The following is an 18385-nucleotide window of genomic DNA, read 5'->3' as shown; positions in this document are numbered from 1 at the left end:
TCTGGTTGAAAGTGACTCCTACCTTGCGCTACATCAGTCGAAATGGGTACCTGTTTAGCCCAGCCGACGCGACCAAATATACCATCTTGACAGATGAAGACGAGGCGAGCTTTACTCTGCATATAAAGAACTTGGTGTTGGCAGACAGCGGAGATTATGAATGCAGGTATGAAACTTCTGTAGGGAGTCATACATTGGGATCGTTGGAATTGACCGTATTAGAGCCCATGGCTCGTCCATTGTGCAAGTATGTCACGGTACCAATTGATACGGGACTCACTGTTGATCTCAATTGCAGCTTGCCATCGGGTGAAGCTTCGGACGCCACTGCTCGGATTACGATGGCTGGGGTGAACGTGACGCCCGATTTCTCGCTGGGCGAGAGCATCGTCAGCCGTCAGACCCTGGATGCCATCGTCCAGCTGAATAACTTCGAATGTTCAGTGGAATCGTCGACCACGGGAATGACAGAAACGTGTTCCTTCGGCGAAGTCGCCGCGACTGCCATGAATCTCGGCGTGACGCCATTCATCAACGATGTCATGGTGGGGCAAACAGCGCGGTTTTCATGTGACGCTACTGCGCGAGCATCCGGGGATGAAATCATCAGCTTCTCGTGGTCGCTGTTTAAGGACGGCAACCAAGTTGATCTGGGCCAAAGAGAAAAGGGCTTCATGAAGCAGAACATGAGAATCTTGGATGCGGAAATGTCTGATGATAACCTACTTGTTGTTTGTACTGCGCGCAGCTTACTCGGTCTCACGGTTCAGGGAGCTGGAACACTTCACGTCCATCAACTGACTTCCTCGAGCGAGACGGTGACAACACAAATGGTGACAAGTCGGGACCATACGATCACGGCATCACCGCAAGGTCAGGCAGCTCTCAACACCATCATCATCTCAGTGATCGTTGCATTACTCTTCGTAATCGCGGTGTTGTTCATTATCATTCTTTTTCTCGCCAAGTCAAAGTCAAACCGATCTTACTGTTTCTTGTTTCGACGCGATAAGCGAAGACCAAATTACCGCCCGAGCGCAGCTCGCCTTACTGAATCAGACTGCCAACCATACGACCAGGCAATATTCCTCGATCAAAATCCTGACATAATTCGCGGTCATTCGTCTAGTATTCCCATGTACGCTATACCTGACAAGCTGAAAAAGGCCAGTACGTTGGACGGCGGCGCGAGATACTCACCGAGACACTACGTTCCGCGACGGGAGACTTACGGAGGAAGTGGTGCGTCCGAATCCGAATTCTGGAGGCAGGCGACGGCTAGAACCCCTGATCAACCTCCTAACCCTTACGAAAATATCGACTCCGATGACTTCAAGGACAGTCGACAATTTCGGACAAAATCGCACACGGTATCCCAAGTCAGTCGTGCACCGAATACCACGTCGTCGGCGTCGACAGCTCGAACGTACAGGGGCATGAAGTCGGCAAGTAGCCTGTCGACGTTGTACACCAAGCCCGAGAAACCCCCAAGAAAGATCTCTCTGAGGAACAGAAAGAGCTGGGACATGCCTGGCTCCATCGAAAATCTGTGCAACAGTGCCACGGCTGACCGGCACTCCGTCAAGTCACTAACGACGTCGATTTGTGAAGGCGACAGCTATGCATGCATCGTCGACGACAACGTGAACTTCGAGGATAATACAACGATGTCGGAATATATGGATATGAGATCTATTCCCGATGTCAGTATGGACCAGTATATGAACGATCTGACAGGAGAAAGCGATCTTTCTCCAGTTAATGACACACCCGTCTACGCCGAAGTAAAAAAGTAACACAATTTCGTATTAAACAAAATTATGTAGTTAAAGAGCACAAAATATCATGAACCTAATAAGCACATATTGACGGAGGTCTTTCTTTGATCACATCATCACAACTGCCCAAGCCACATGATTATGTGCACCTTAATGAGTACTAGTACATTCAGATATTTGGCCAATGACGTTTGTGTAATCGTGGATCGTCACTTACAAAAGAACCGGTTCCCTCATTTTCAGTCGTATTCAATTAGCTGAGGGGCCTTTTCAGACTCAGCTGCCTTTAAATGAACACAATGATGGGGAGCAGCAAACCTAAAACATGACGAATTTAGCGTCACAAAATTGGTAGTTCTGAAGCAAACCTTTGTGGCCACGCATGTAAAGTTGCTGAATGGTAAGACATCCATGGGAAAAACTAGATGACAAATCACAGTCAACCTGCCGAATTATTAGCTTTTTCTCGTAAAGTACTTGTATTTCGCAAATGAAAGTGCTCATTTCTGAATATACACTGCAACGTCACATGGATTTTTCTTGATTTAAGAGAGTTATATTCCGTGCATGGAGTTTTCTAAGCGCTAGCTGGCCGCTGTCGGTTTACATGACTGTATCAAAGCAGGAAAGCATGTTCAAAATGCTCCTTGAGACCCTTCTGACTGAAACAGGTCCGAAACAGATGCATGAATTGATTTACGAGCGATAGATGTCCACACGTGAAATAGGCCCATGATGATATAATACACCGTGTAGTACTTTTTAATCACTCTTTCCTCGTTTGAACTTTTTGCGTGAACTGTTTTCGAATGAGTTCTGAAGGTCGAATACATAAGAAGTATAACAGCAATGCTTGCGGAAGTATTTTATGTGAACTATAAAAAAGTCGGTCTTATATTTGATGCAAAACGTACGGGGAAAAAAGTCATTATTCCTTTTAAATTTTCAAGAGAGAGATCCTATGTTAATACAGTGTTTAAAGATTTGCACCTTGTTAGGATTTCATCCAGCCGTCATTCGGAATCATTCCCACATATTGCAGCAAGTTTATAAGCATTTTTACTTATTCCGTAGACGTCTCGATGTAACCATGGACCCTAATACCATGGGTAGGGTCCATGCTAATACAAACGTCCATGATGTAACAAAGAGTAACAATGGTGCGTCCTCTTTAAGTTAACATTGTATCGTGAGTTGCTGGGGTGATTTGTTGTCATCTAAATACAATCCAGGGTCTTCTATCAGAGAGGGTTTTTTTTTACTACAATTGCCGCAGTTAGCGCCTTTGCAACTGTCAATCAGCAGCGAAATCATGGCTATTTAAATGTACTGTAATAATTAACGCTGTACAACATTTCATTTGTTTTTTTTAAGAAGCCTGATTTTCTTTTGTCGGCCTTTTCCTTCAAACTTGATCTCGCGCCTTCATGTACGTGGCACTGAAAACATGAGATCTTGCAGACAATAAGATCTTGCAGAAGCGAAGTTTCCAGGAATGCAATTACATTTTGTAGTCAGGTACTGTAGTAGCCGTACTTATCCCATGAGTTAGATCTCATCAATACCGACTGGCGGTACATGCATTGGGATTGACTAAGGTGTAAAGTGAAGAATTGACACTGCTATGGTGAGCTTTAGGGGTATCCTTGTGACGGGTATTGTACTTGGCGAAGCTGTAGAAATTATATAAATGTTAAACATTATAGGAAAATGGTAGATGTAGTGTACTTGAGCAGCAGTTTAGTATTCAGGTATATGAATTATGTAAATGTATGAAAGCCTATCAGAGTGAAGCCTACGTCGCTGTAATCACACAGAAGAGTTCACTACTCGCTGCAGCATGAGTGATACGTGAAGCTGGAAATGCTTATCAAGGTTTGTGAGATGTAGAAATGGAATCTAAAGTGACTCATCGAGCTTAGAATATATTTCAGGTGCTTGCGTAAAACACCTCGACACGAGAGTCAAGGTTGTTTCCATCTCCATATTTTTTATAGTTAAATCATTGCAATTTATAAAGAGAAAACAAGTAGAAATCAAATTACGGCACTGCGCTTGTTAGACTATCTAGCTGTACAGTAAGTGCAAAATAAGTGGTGATTTCAGTAAATAAAGAAGTAGCTGTTGGACACTGTGGCATAGTGTATAAGACTCTTGACTTTCAGTCGAAATTTCGAAGTTCAAATCCCGTCAAGAGTCCACGTCCTTAGATAAGACTTTTTTTTTTGCCCATTATGCATGTCCCTAACCTCTCGACCCAGGTGTATAAATGGGTACCTGGCAACGCTATAGGGTAATAGAGTATGGTAGGGCCTGCTGGTAGAGCGGTGGTAACACTGAAGAGGCTAAACCCTGCATGAAGAAGACCATAAATTACGTATTATTAGTCTGGAGAATGGAATCAATGTCGCATAATGATAACAAAACGAAGTTAATTTTTGCGGATTCGAGAAATGTGTGTATACATGCATGATCCTAGCTTTGAATTTGTTCAGATACAATGTACAATTCGATGTTCCTATAACAGATCATCAGCATGAGTATTATCGTGTACAGTGTTATGGCAGGTATGTACATAAAACGTGCAACAGGATAGTAAAAGTGTAAGCCGTGGGAAATGCTGGGCCCTGCTACAGCACTCTTTCTCAATTGTATTGTCTGATTGAACTGCTACGTAAGAAATAGTGAAGATTCGCATGTTCAAATACCAATCATCGGAATAATGTCATACCTCACGGTGTCTTGTTCTGGATCCTACTGTAAAGGTAAAACTTTGGGTATAAGGCAACACTGAATTTCTGCCACTCGTTATGAAACAAATATACTGCTTATGTAACATTGCAAAAAGAATAGATTTGGTAATTTCTGTGACCGTGAATTTCCTTGTTTGTGCTGAGTTTGTGCTCAGTTTGTGCTGAGTGATGACACAGGAGCGTTGTTCAAAAGCAATGTGATAGCATGTCCGGAGCGATTATCTACTGTGTATATCAAAGAAGGCATGCCAGTAATAGAAACTACGTTGTATTTAGGAACTTCCCAAATGGTATAGAATCAGGCATATTGCAAAATCTCACGCCGGAAGTTAATGTCCCGTGTAGCCATTCTCTCATTAAAGCTTATACAGGCCTATATATATATATATATATATATATATATATATATATATATATATATATATATATATAGTGGGATGATGCTGATGCTCGTACCGTAAGCCTCTGTCACCTTAGGAAGAATATAATCGAAACAATAAGGAGGACATGAAGATGTTGCAGGATGTCGGCTGGTGGGAAGCTTTCGACCTTCGGTCTTTTTCAGCTTTATGTCTGTTTATGAAATGAAATAGATGTTTTGAGCATAACAGATCATATTATGGAGTAATGAATATAATACATTGAATACAATTTCAGCATGAGTTAACAGCTCCAGGGCATACTTGGCAACATATTCAGCAATTGCAAAACATTCAACAATGTATTACTGCAAGTAAATATATAATAATGGGTATTACATACAGACATATCATACAATAAAAATATCAAACAAAACTATACCACATAATAACTAAACTTAATAAAGTAGTTACCTGCTAAGCAGACGTGTGTGTGTTTCCTGATTTGTCTTGGGCTATCTGTGATGGGATAAGAGTGATCATGTGATATATTATATATATATATATATATATATATATATATATATATATATATACATATATATATATATATATATATATATATATATATATATATATATATATACATGCTACAAAGGTTATGCCAAGTTCTGCTGTAGTACTGCTCGATGCAATGCAGCATATAAATATATATATTTTTTTGTGTGTGCGTGTGTGTGCGTGTGTGTGTGTGTGTGTGTGTGTGTGTGTGTGTGGAGAGAGAGAGTTTGACATCGATTTCGATGAAAACGATTCCTTTACTGACACCCATCTTGCGAAATCACTTTCCAATTCCACGAAATCCTTCCACTCATAAACATAATGCAGTTATCAAATTTGCAAAATTGATCATGGCTTGTGCTTTAGTTGCTGTTACCATAGTATTATCAGGACTCCGTTTTATCAAAAGATATAATCGATTATAAATTTCCTTACCACACAAGCTGCCATAGACTTACCAAAGAAATCAACTACATAATCAATTTTACTCTTCATAAAACAGGGCCCAGACCTATCATAACCAAAACTATACTACAATGTGATAAAATAGTAGGCATTACATTTTCATCTTTTGTATTGAATACGGAATGAATATTTCCAGCGCTTAAACAATAAGTAACTCAATGCTTGTTGTGCCAACAGGAATTTTGTGCAAAACTCAAACACAAGCTCTTATTCAAACGTGTGTACATGCTCGAGTCCATGTTTCTGGATATAGTACGGATATCACGACCAATCTAGACATTGTTTGTTAGCATTATTATCATTTTGCTTAGGGAAGTGCCTCATAATTGACACATGCCGTTCGGCTAAAATCAGTGTGCCCGTTCGAACAAAGGAAACACACATGAATGTTGGGCTCTGAGAGCAAGGCATGAACTGTTTTGATAGACATTTGATCCGTTTCCATCACTGCCAGAGTGTATAGTATTCAGAAATCGATATCCGTAAGCTCAGGGAGGACAGAAAGAGGCGGGTTGGAGGACGCAGAGCAATCAAGACCATAACTAAAAAACATTTGAGGATCCAATCTTAGCATTTTGGCCATGTTTTATGATGCGAAAATGTTCGAGTTTCATAACGTAAACAACTTAAATCATTTTCATTTTTTTTTTTTTTTTGTCCTGGTGTTTATAGGTCTTTAGTCTTGTGATCAATCCTGTAGTATTGTCTGGATGCTGGTTGTATCTGTGATTCATTTCTTGTTTGTATGAAGCGCGTGCACGCAAACACACACACACACACACACACGCTCACACACACACACACACACACCCACACACACACACGCGCTTACACACACAAACACGCACACAAACATACAAACAAACCAGCACTCATCATCAGTCCATTATATTTTGAATACTGTATACATTAAATATGAAAATTCCTGTTAAATGATATGTATAGGCATAAAATCAAAATAACCTTAATCACAATGGCGTAACTTCACAGGACCGAGTAAGTTTTGACCAAACTAGTGTAGCAGAGGTGTACCTACATTGATTGACTAACTTGTACGTGAAAACAAAAATCAGCTGTTATGTCATGCATAAATGAACACAACATTAAAGGCAAAATAGTCACTTTTCAATTGTAAGTTACAAGAGTCATTTTGCTGGCCTTTGAAACGTCCAAATAAAGTGCATGTAAGTGCTGTTGTTGTTTTAACGTCCATTGCTTGACCACTTATATGCCTTTGTTTATATTTGCACCTTTATTGTAGCATACTATTTGTCGATGATTTTCTTCATTTCTTTCATTTTGTTTGTTTTTCCTCTTATTTCACCTGCGAGAAATTAACCAAATTGTCACTATTTCTCGAGTGGAGAGAATAGTTAGAGCTGATGGTTCTTTTCTCAGCTCAATCGTTCTCTTTCGTCCGCCTGTTGGAGTCAACAGCCATGCGTTAATCTGTCCACCTATTGGAGTCAACTACCTGCGTGAATCTATATAAAGTGAAACGAGAACATGCGTGGCAACTTTAACGAATATACTCAGACAAGAATAGTGTGACGAGCAGTTAAAATTAAAACTCTCTTTGACGTATCGGTGCCTGTAAAGTTGCAATCATTCCCTCCCCCCCCCAAAGTCTGTCACAAAAGTGGGAAAGTGAATGTCAACTAAGACACCTGGGAGTTTGAGATTGCGAGTCGGTCCCAGCGGGGTGGTACCAAACACTTCCGTTTACAGAAGACTCAAGTAGAAAATTTGGTCATCTTCTCTATTGCTCTGCTTTGAAGATCACGCCGGACGTGGCAGCCTTATACGGAAATGTTTCCAATCTGCAGCTTTTTATAACCAGTATATTTAGTATAAAAAGCTAGTCTCTTCTATATAATCTGTGCATCATGTCTCAGAGCCAGCATGGAAATTAGATTTCATTAGGAACTGGACATTATTTTGGATGTCACTCAGTTTTCGATAAGATGTTATCGACATTGAATCTGTTATATCCTTCGACGTCAGATCCTTCTCTTAACCCATTCACTGTTGCATTCAAAAATATAGATTCTTTCTTAATAATCTAGATCAAAATGTCACTAGAGACAGATTTATGTATGATTTGCTTTCTTTTTTAAAGCATTTTAACATAAGCTAGAACAAAAACATTTCTAAAAGTCACTTCTTGTGTTCCAATGATGAAGATTTTTTTTCCAGTGAAACGCATCAAAGCATAATCAATTTTCAATAAGCCTATTAACATGAGTTTCAGCAAAATGTGTTAGCCCATTTTGCTTTGTCTTTGTTGTTTTCTTTTTTCCTTCCGGTTAACCAACGAGTTGTAGGAGGTTTTGAAGTCAGATGTAGGTCCACGTTACTATGGTTACGGTTGGCTTACTGAATACCGTAAAAATGACAGAATGAAAGCAGTGTCATAAAAATCGGATATTGAGCGAAAGTTGTAGAAAACAATTACAGTTTCTTGTGCTGGAGTAGAAGCTCATCTGGTATTGGAAATTCACCTGAATTTGGTGTTGGGAATCACGAAGTATATATTTTGTATTGAGATAAAAATTTTAACACCACAATCTCAGATAAGATTCTTGACTTTACACAACACAGTGATGGCGGTTACAAATGCACCTAGCAATGCAAAATATTCGCAATTCCTTAAACTTCAGTTGTGGTACGATATTCACGAAAATTAAAGTCTCTGTTTGTTTGACTTTACTGTTTACTGTTAAAGTCGATTTGAAAGTGATGTAGCTTTTCATTCGAATTTGAATAAAGTGATGACGAGTTCTTACGACGGAGTTAGTCTCCGAGAGACTCATAGTGGTTTGTGGCACGAAAAAGCTGCATATTCAGCATGAAACATAAGATTTTGTGTGACACGTGTTTTTTTTTTTTTATAGAAATCGTCGAATCATGTTGAAGGTAATTGGTGTTGTTTTTGTCATACCTGTATAAGTTTTAGGAAAAGTTATTTGTGGTTGCTCATTTTGTACGTGTGTGTTTTGTGGAGTTTCTTGTGTGAGTATTTGTTTTGACTGTGTTTTATGGCTGTCAGTCGGTGTGTCTGGGGAGAATTTTTTTTCCTGGAGAGATTTCTATGTTTGCATAAGGCAGACGGAAGGAGACATGATATCTTTCGATATGACTTCATGCCCTCAAAAATGACCGCGAACATTGTCGTACAATAGGACTACATGAAGGAAATATAGGAAATCCAGACATTAAAGCCAAAATCCAGTCCCTGTTCAAGTTCACCTTTCATCAACCAAAGCGGTGACAAATTCAATACAGTCGGTCAAAAACAGAAGAGACGTGCAGCAAAGTGTCTAGTTCTATGCGGTATCCCGTCATTGTGATATTGGGCACAAAATTCAACGGCTGCTGCACAAGTTTTTATTATGATTATCTCCTAACATGAATTCAAGAAAAGTATATTCTCCTGTTGTTGCTGCTGTTGTTGTCGTTGTTGTTGTTTTGTTTGTTTTTTGCATTAACCCTTTTTAAATTTTCAAAGACTGAGTGGCGTTGACTTTGTTGATGTAAGAGGTAAGAGTTTGAAGTTCATAGTTCGTAGATAGAAAGTTCTGGCTCCTATTGGCCCCAGAGATATCATAGTAGACGAATTATCGATAGAAAGAACAAAATTATATTTCCTGTATAACTAATCAATAGGACATCTATGAAGTATTGTCGACATCATCTCGACCATCTTGCATAACAAAATATCACGTGACTGTTAATGATATTCCAAGAACTTTTCGAAGTTGTGAGAACTCCCGATATTTCATGGGGCATTATCTATCATACGTGTAAGTTTGATGTATTCTCGTCGTAGAGAAGTCACTACGAAAATGGGACGGAGTTTCCTTTTAAACAGGAAGCGTAGGCATGTCATGATGGTTTGGGCATTTGCTCTTGTTTTTCCTCTCTCTGTCTTGTCTTTTTATTGAGTCTTAAAAGAATGGTATAGTTTTTGGTCGTGGTTCTAATAAAAATAAATGATGGATCCCGTATTTTATAAGGAGTACCTTGTTGTTGTTGTTTTTTGATATCTCAGTAATTTCAAGGCCAATTTTCATCATATGAACTTTGAATTCCTTTTAGAATTTTGTGCTCTGTCACATCACCACCTTAACCAATTTTGAACTACTATCCCTTTAAGAGGACGGTATAGTTTTGGTTAAGGGGGGGGGGTACATATTTTAACTTTTTACGAGATAATGAAAACCACCTATGAAATATGGAAGAGCATACAATTCTGAGAGGAATTTAAAAGGTTTTTTTTAATGAATATAGGTTTTGGAATGGTTAAAACATTGAAAAACAAAGTAAAAAATGGACCTTATAAAAAGTGAGTCCCTCATTTTACTATTACCTCTGTTTCCGGATATCTCGGCCATTTACGAACTAATTTTAATCAAATAAACTTTGAATTTCTCTTAGAATTGTGCGTTCTTATATGTCACACGAGGTTTTTCAATATCTCACAAAACAAGTTGGAAACCAGAAGCCCAATTTCAACCAAAACTACTAGTATACCACCCCTTTAAGCCAAGACAACACAATCTGCAAAGTGCATTGTCTCCGTGACAAGTGGAGATGAGTCTGGTAAAGTCCTATGACAACAAACGAGAGAGAGATGGAGGGAGCTTTGGAAGAGAGTGGAGAGACAGAAATAGAGGGGGGGGGGGGGAGTGCCTCTGCGTTTAACCTCAAATCTCATTTCACAACTAGAAGGAGCGGTGATTCAAACTCCGAGGTTGTTGCTCTTTACGGAAAGCTCACTTTACGGGTTCAAAGATTTCAAACTATTACAGTTTGTAGTTAGTGCTTTTGTTTGTTATGCATGTTTCTATTTTACTGTCGAGATTCAAAGACTGAGCCAGTGATAGATCTAGTTGCGTTAGAGTGCGGGCTGTATAGATTTGCTGATGGATTATATGGTGGCGTCTTGTCCCTGAAATCTCATTTCTGTGTTTTGGTTGTGCATGTTTTTACTGCAATAGTTCTTACCATTCCTTGCAACTAGTTTTGCATGGTAGAGCATTACGTTTTTATTTCCAAAGCCCTTTATTGTTTAAACACAGTTGTTTGTTCTGGCAACAGTACTGATTCTAAACTTTAGCAAACATTCAAGAAGATAAAAATTCTCGTTATGCTCTCTTAAATTGGTAAATGAAAAAAAAAAAGGAAGAAGAAGCAATCCCGAAATTGTGCCAAAAGTCACTACAGCAAAGATTGCTCAGGGCTTGATGGATCAAAGTAGAAAACATGTATGGCCTCTAACATGAGGCATTTCGAAATTTCTTTGACAGCTTTGGCAGGAAATTTGACATATTACTGTCAAGGTTAAATAGTGAAGGGCTCTAAGTGTAGGCCTATATGATCTGGTTTCATGGTTTTAGTGTTCTCTCTTTTGCTCGCGAGTGGAAATTGCTACTCGGTTCTCTTCCGTTTCATCTCCTTTCAGAAAAAAAAAATAGTCGAAGTGCATTCTTGCTATCAAACACTCAACTGGCAGTCGTTATTATTTGCACGTCCACAATCACAGATTACGTGTGTGTTTGTGTGTGTGGGAGGCTGAGGTGCGTATTGATCAACCAACCTGCAAGGGAAGAAGACGCTTGGAAGGTGGGTGGCGGATGAGGCAAAAAATAATGTGATGTCACCGCAGCATCATTTGAAATTCAAGAACGTTGTATTCAGAGTATATTCATACACAAGGAGCATAGTAACGCATTTTAGATTAAAAGGTATAGGTCTACATTAAAGACCAAAATAAGTTGTACCATATACGGGTACGTTTGATACGAGGATTTATGCCCAATATCAAACGTGAGCTTCTATCGGTTTTTCTATACGCTAATTGAACACTGTACAATGTATTTGGAAGTTCGTTCTCGTAGCTATACCTATGACCAATGGGTGTCTAGCTGTTTGTGTTTATGTACGGAATGTCAATAACAACTCATATATGGTAAAGAACAGAAGTGATAATTCATTAACATGCTTGCAAAGAAATCCGAAACGTTGCATCTGATTTTAGATTAATTTTCTGAGGATTTCCGTGAATAGTGACAATATAGCCTCTGTTGGTGCAAATCACCGGCAGTTACGACAGTAATAACCGATTATACTGACCTTGGTTTTGTATTTGTTTATGCGTATAAATGATATTGTTATGTGTAGATTCTGGTTGATTAATTGGTAAGAAGGTTGGGCTATTACATATGATTGCTCGCTACAGCATCGTGTTTTGTTTTGTTGGTTTTTTTTTTGGGGGGGGGTTGTTTGTTGGTTGGTTGGTTGATTTTTGGTGGCCTAAGAGAAATAAAGAGAGATAGAGAAAGAGAGAGAGAGAGAGAGCAGGGAGAAATTAAAAAGCAACAGCCGTAGCTGTGTTCATGAATGAGTGAGAGATTGATGCATTTATTTGAGACAAAATGTGAACGTTATCTGTTATACCTCGTTTGCTTGCCATATATGTAGAGCGACTGAGAAAATTAATGGGGACCAATCATCTCCCCGGACCAATATAATCACCAGCTAAATAACGTTCTGCGGAAGAAGAGAGGTTCCTGCGCGCCTTCCGGCCCGCTCCACAATAACCCAACTGATGGCTTTCCTTCCTGGTCCCACACAGAAATTTACCGCCATTAAGACACTCGGTTCGGATGTAACCGGGGGATGTATCCAGAGATTAGACAAACGGAGTATGATTTGGGATACCTGTATTCACAAACATACGACGAGGCCAACAGCTACTGCAAACAGATTCCAAACGTGCAGTATTTATACAATGATGGCCCTAATCAACTTAATGAAATACATGTATTGTTCTGGATTGCTTTTGATGTTTTGCCACGAACTCCTCGAGCGACACCGCGAATTGCATATCGATAGTCGTGCACACCGTCTCAAATCATGTACGTGTATTGATTACATCCAGTCTAAAAAACAACTTGTACGGACACCTACACTTAAAGGGATGGTACAGTATTGGTGGAGATGAGAATTGAGCTTGTAACTTTTTTTTGCGAGATACATTTTACCAACAAAACACTTATGAAATAGTACAGAGCATACCATTTTAAGAGGAATTCAAAGTTTATTAGATGAAAATTGGGTTTGGAATGGCTGAAACATCCAAAAACAAGGTATAAAACAAAGCGATCGTAGTAAAAGGTGGGCCCCACATTTTATTAGGATCGCTCTGTTTTGGATATCTCAGCCATTTCAAAACCAATTTGCATCAAATAAACGTTGAATTCCTCATGGAATTACATGCTCTTTCATATTTCATAAGAAGTTTCTCATTATCACACCAGAAAATGTTAGAAACCTGAAGTTAGGTCTCAACCAAAACTATACGATCCCTGAAGTTAGGTCTCAACCTAAACTATACGATCCCTTTAAGCTATACTCCAAATTTTTCACATCACTAAAAAACTGGACGTACCTGATTGTGACACTAAAAACCCCAACAACCAAAGTCAAACTAAAAAGATTAATTATAATTAAGATAAAGTAACACAAAAATAAAATGGATAACAAAGATAAGGAATGTCAGATTACCGATGTTTTTGCAGAATAAGAATTTTGCACAATGACTAACCAATCTGGATGTGGCATTGATCTGCCAAACAAATCTAATGTACTTTGTACAAGTTGTAAAAGAATGGATGAATGAATATTTTGTTTGTCAATAATCAGTAAGAAATTCCACAAAGTTGCTTATTCATTTGAACATTTCAAGGATAATTTTATGGGAGGGATACAACTTCTTGTAGTAATTGTTTTTATTACTATTATTATTATCATCATCATCATCATCACCATCATCAATCATCATCATCATCATCATCATCACCATCATCAATCATCATCATCATCATCATTATCATCATCAATCATCATCATCATCATCATCATCATCATTATTACTGATACAGTATCATAATCATTATTATACACTCTTGAAACATATGCATGGTACACTATCACACCAAGGAAGACATAGACAAGAGATATGACATGTTTTTAATGCCTTTAATGCATGTAAAATCATCATTCTGATACACTTTTTTGTTATTTATATCACTTTACAAATTATACAGAAGTTTATTACACCCAATATATAACAGATGGTACTATCATAAGCTATACTAGCAAGAATTTGATATGCAAAAGAATCAAGAGTAATGCAAAGATAACTATGAAGGGGAAATAAACGACAGACACCTCCCCCCCCCCCAAAAAAAAATAATAATAATAATAATAAAATAAAATAAAATAAAATAAAAATATGCTGTCATTTCATGTCAAGGGCAAAGGAGCTACAAGACATTCTATACTTAGTAGCCCCTTTCATGATGCATTCATATTCCATACATATTTTCCATGACAAAGAGATGCTAAAGCTCATCAGAGGCTTACCCAACCTAGCAACTACCAATGTATGCATACACTCATTCCATCGAATATTATAGATGAGACAACTTGCATGTGGAAACAGTTCTGACGAAGTGTGCAGGGGTGAAATAAGCACACATTGGAATATATCATGAAACTATGTATCGGTCCACCTCACACCGCACAAACTCTTCTATACAAAGTACAGTAACACTTGTATGCTGTATGCAGAGTTTAATGTGTTCATAACTATCTTGAAAGTACTGCTCATTATTACAAAAACTCAACATTTATGGTACCACTGATACCACAACTTGCATCCTGGCAAATAAAGATTACATCAACCACATGTACGTAATTTCAAGGCCTAACGGGGAGAGTCTATGGCTATGACAATGAGATATACGTATGTGTATTGCATCAACAATGAAACTGAATAAATTCAGCATACAGATGTCATCAGCATTACAAACATCCTCATAAAACATGCTAAATCATGGCCACAAATTCAATAATGCAAACATCACTACATCTCTACATAATCAAACTGATGTGTGATTGTTTCATGGACATTTATGAACCTTCCTCTTGTGACAGTCCTTGTTGAGAGAACTATTCTTTCAGAGAAAGACTTGGGGCTTGCCATTTGGTCACCGCATTTTCGCCCCTCATGAGAGGGCTTCCAAAGAAAAGAGTTTACACTGTCTGTCAGTGCAAAAACATGCATGCAGCAGTGGAACTGCACATGGAACACATTTCCATTATTACTAGCTCTCTTCTGCTTTTTTGCCCCACGCTACCATATCCCTGGCTTTTTCAAATGAGGGTAACTTCCTTTACCTATAGATAACTTTCATATGAATTTGTCGGAGTTGTGATTTCCGGTAGAAAGCTGCATATCTTCGACTGTTTATGACATACTTTGGTCACACAGAAGAACAGAGGTGCGCTTCTAAATTAAACCAACAATGATATATCTCTATATCCCACATCTTGTGTGTTTTTGTCTGTCATCAATACTGTCCCACCATTTCCTGAAACACCTGGTACATGTTACAGTAGATAAGAGCTAATGACAACATGATGACGGTGATCTTTTTTCTTTTCTTTTTAGGGGGGGGGGGGGTAATGGTAACTAAACACCTCCAGGAAGAGGTGCATTCAACACCAGAGACTGCACCTACGTCGATTAGTCAATGCCTCCCTCTATTGCTCACGTACAGGACAGGCATGCTCACTGACTTCCTATCCCTTTGAATGGCTGCCAACCTTTGCATTACAGACTTGCTAATACAAAGCACAAACAAAACCAGAAAGAATAAAAAATAATAATTAGTTTGTTTAAAAGTGGGTGAACTAGACATACTAAGGATGCTAAATCAATTCTAATATACTCATAATGCATGTGTGTGGTTTTTTTTTTTCTTAAATTTCAAAAACATATTTTCCAAATTTTGGTGAGGAAAAAAAAAATATGCTAAATGCTGTAAAACTACATTAGATAATCCACTGGTACATAACTGTATTCAAATTTTGGCATACCATACCACACATGGCTTTTGACAATCAGATGGCTTGTTCAAGACTTCCCCCACACATGGTAACAATTACAATAAATCTAACCTGGATTCAAAACATTGAACGGAAAAAAAAAAATTCATAAAATGTTGTTGAATCAAACAGATCAACTCAATTCTCTGGGAAAAAAAAATGATCAAGTTACACCTTGTTATAACCAAACCATCCTACTAAGTATTCAGTCTTACCTGAGAACTTGCCTCTCAATATCAATCCACTTAGCATTCTGTATGTGATGCCATACACAAAGATGGTTATGCAGTACTCAGGAGTCAATATCTCCAGTACGATGTTTGGTTGTTTGTGAAACTTCAGTTATATCAGAGTGTCTAATCCACATGATAAGACCCACAATATTAGCTTATGATACTTGGGTTTCTTTGGCAGCAATGACTTCAGAGAAAATGTTGCCCCTCATTCCTATCTAAATGTTATTCCTGACTACGCCAAGCCTACAATGGTATTTCAACCTACATGTATTGCATTCCTCAAAGAAAGAAAGAAAGAAAGAAAGAAAGAAACAAACAAACTGGGAAGTCAGCAATGTTGCTCTAGAGAAGTAAACTGCATCATGGATATTGTGAACTGAATGACCACGAATCTTTGAAACATTTGTTGGTACTATCCATGGACAATTTGACTGCTAAAATATGCACATGTATAATTATGCTTCAAAAAAGCGTTTTGATTCTGCTGAGGTTTAGTGCATGGGTGAACACGATGAGAGTTTGGCATGACTTCACAGACAAGAAATCCATCCTAGAATGAGCATGACAGCAAAATTTTGGGGCAGGTGCATTCACTTCATAGACAACTCAGAGGGTGCAACTTGTGTCCAGAGCTTTGAAATGTTTTAATAGGCAGTCCACTGCATTAGCATGCACACAGCTAATAATTTGCTATTATGTGAAGACATTCCCAAGTGTGCATTGTATTTTGATGACACTGTTTTTTGTAATTATGAATTTTCACAGAGACACTGGATATTAGAAGGAAGGGTTCAGGCTGCCTCAGGTCAATTACTTCACTTCAAGATATCAGCTAAAGGCTCCAAGAATTCAAGAGTGAGAGATGAATCCTGGAGTGCTTCCATCTCAAAATTAGGATCGTCGCGTGCAACATTGCTCTTCGAAAGAAGAAAAATGGTGACATAAACTGATATGAACCACAGAAAGCTCCCACGAATATGAGTTCAGGTACAGCATACACACTGGCGGCTAGTAGTGAAAGTTACAGGGTTCCTGTTACCAAGTTAGTGATGAAAGAAAAATAAAATTGGCAGACTAAGTTAGGGTTTCACACCATTAAAAAAGAAAATAACATAAACTTGGCTTATGTTGTGACAACAAATGGGCTCTAAGGACTCACACGACCAGTACTTCCAGAAGTCGAAACACAGTACCTATTTAAAAGCTAATTAGCAAAAGATGCTAACTCCATGCAGAAATCTATGGGGTGGAGTTAGCACCTAATGCTTCTCACTTGTCTTTACAATCAGATACTTGATCAATGCACTCAAAACAGAATAGAATAAGCTGAACACCTTTGGTGCATAAGCTTCCATTATTAAATGCATGTTTATTGGCCTATTCATATTTCTACAGTCAACAAAAAACAAAAACAAAAACAAAAACTGCAATCCACCACTGAAGTGGGGCTGCATCCATAAGTTCATACATTATGTATAATCCCACAATCTGTATGCATCTATGTGTATGCCTGGGTGCACATTTACCATCTTCTGACAAATAACATTCTTTCTCCATACAGTACAGCAATACTCTTTTAACAACATAGATTGCTCAAAATATACACACACTGCAGTCTGGTACATGTTGGCAATAGTACTTTCAAACATGATCACGCAAGACATTCACATTGGCCATATCATGGCTCCAGGTTGGCTGCAATACAAAAAAGAAAGAAAGAAGAAGAAACCATGCCTACTAGTGATGCAAGAACGTCAGCACAAGCATGTTGAGTTGCTAGCATACAGATCGCACATTTAATCAATAATGAATCCGTGCTGGTGTTCTTGTTGTTGTTGTTTTGTTTTTTCATCCTAACATACATTCAGTCCACCCGTAAAATGCAAACACTGCATTCTACACAACTTAAAAATGACACCCTTTCTTTTCAACTACAGTAACGTACACTGTTGCTATTATAATATCATGCAGCTGCTTACGAGCATGTTTCGGTTTAAAAAAAAAGCAAAAAGGCCCGCACCAAAACAAGTCAAACAAATAACTCCCAATTTTGACAAGGTGTGACGAACAAAATGTACGAAGGTGATTCACATGTACACATGAACATATCACAGTGACAGAGCACGAGAGGAGCTGATCATTGTTTGTATCTGTCTCACAGCTGCAAAAGAGCAAAAAAATCTGGAATTCCACTACCTGAAGCAGAAGCGACTTGTAAGATATTATGGCACCGTGTGCAAATTGGTGTGACAACTTGTAAATAATGATAATTCAAA

General features: G+C 38.4%; 1 protein-coding gene across 1 annotated transcript; it reads left to right on the top strand.

Moving 5' to 3' along the window:
• Window positions 1-341: 341 nt before the first annotated feature.
• On the top strand, window positions 342-3076 carry LOC139720369 (uncharacterized). The gene has a single exon (XM_071631736.1). It carries the CDS (start codon window positions 342-344, stop codon window positions 1794-1796), a length of 1455 nt encoding a protein of 484 aa, XP_071487837.1. The 3' UTR covers window positions 1797-3076.
• Window positions 3077-18385: the final 15309 nt, after the last annotated feature.

This window comes from Diadema antillarum, unplaced genomic scaffold (genome assembly GCF_040938485.1).
Source record: "Diadema antillarum isolate AM-2024a unplaced genomic scaffold, OU_Dant_1.0 scf00000127, whole genome shotgun sequence".
Taxonomy (NCBI): domain Eukaryota; kingdom Metazoa; phylum Echinodermata; class Echinoidea; order Diadematoida; family Diadematidae; genus Diadema; species Diadema antillarum.
The sequence above is the reverse complement of the archived record's forward strand: the minus strand, read 5'-3'. Positions and strand labels throughout refer to the sequence as shown.

Excerpts from the sequence above, each read along its gene's own strand:
- LOC139720369 (XM_071631736.1), top strand. The coding sequence starts at position 342 with ATGGCTGGGGTGAACGTGACGCCCGATTTCTCGCTGGGCGAGAGCATC.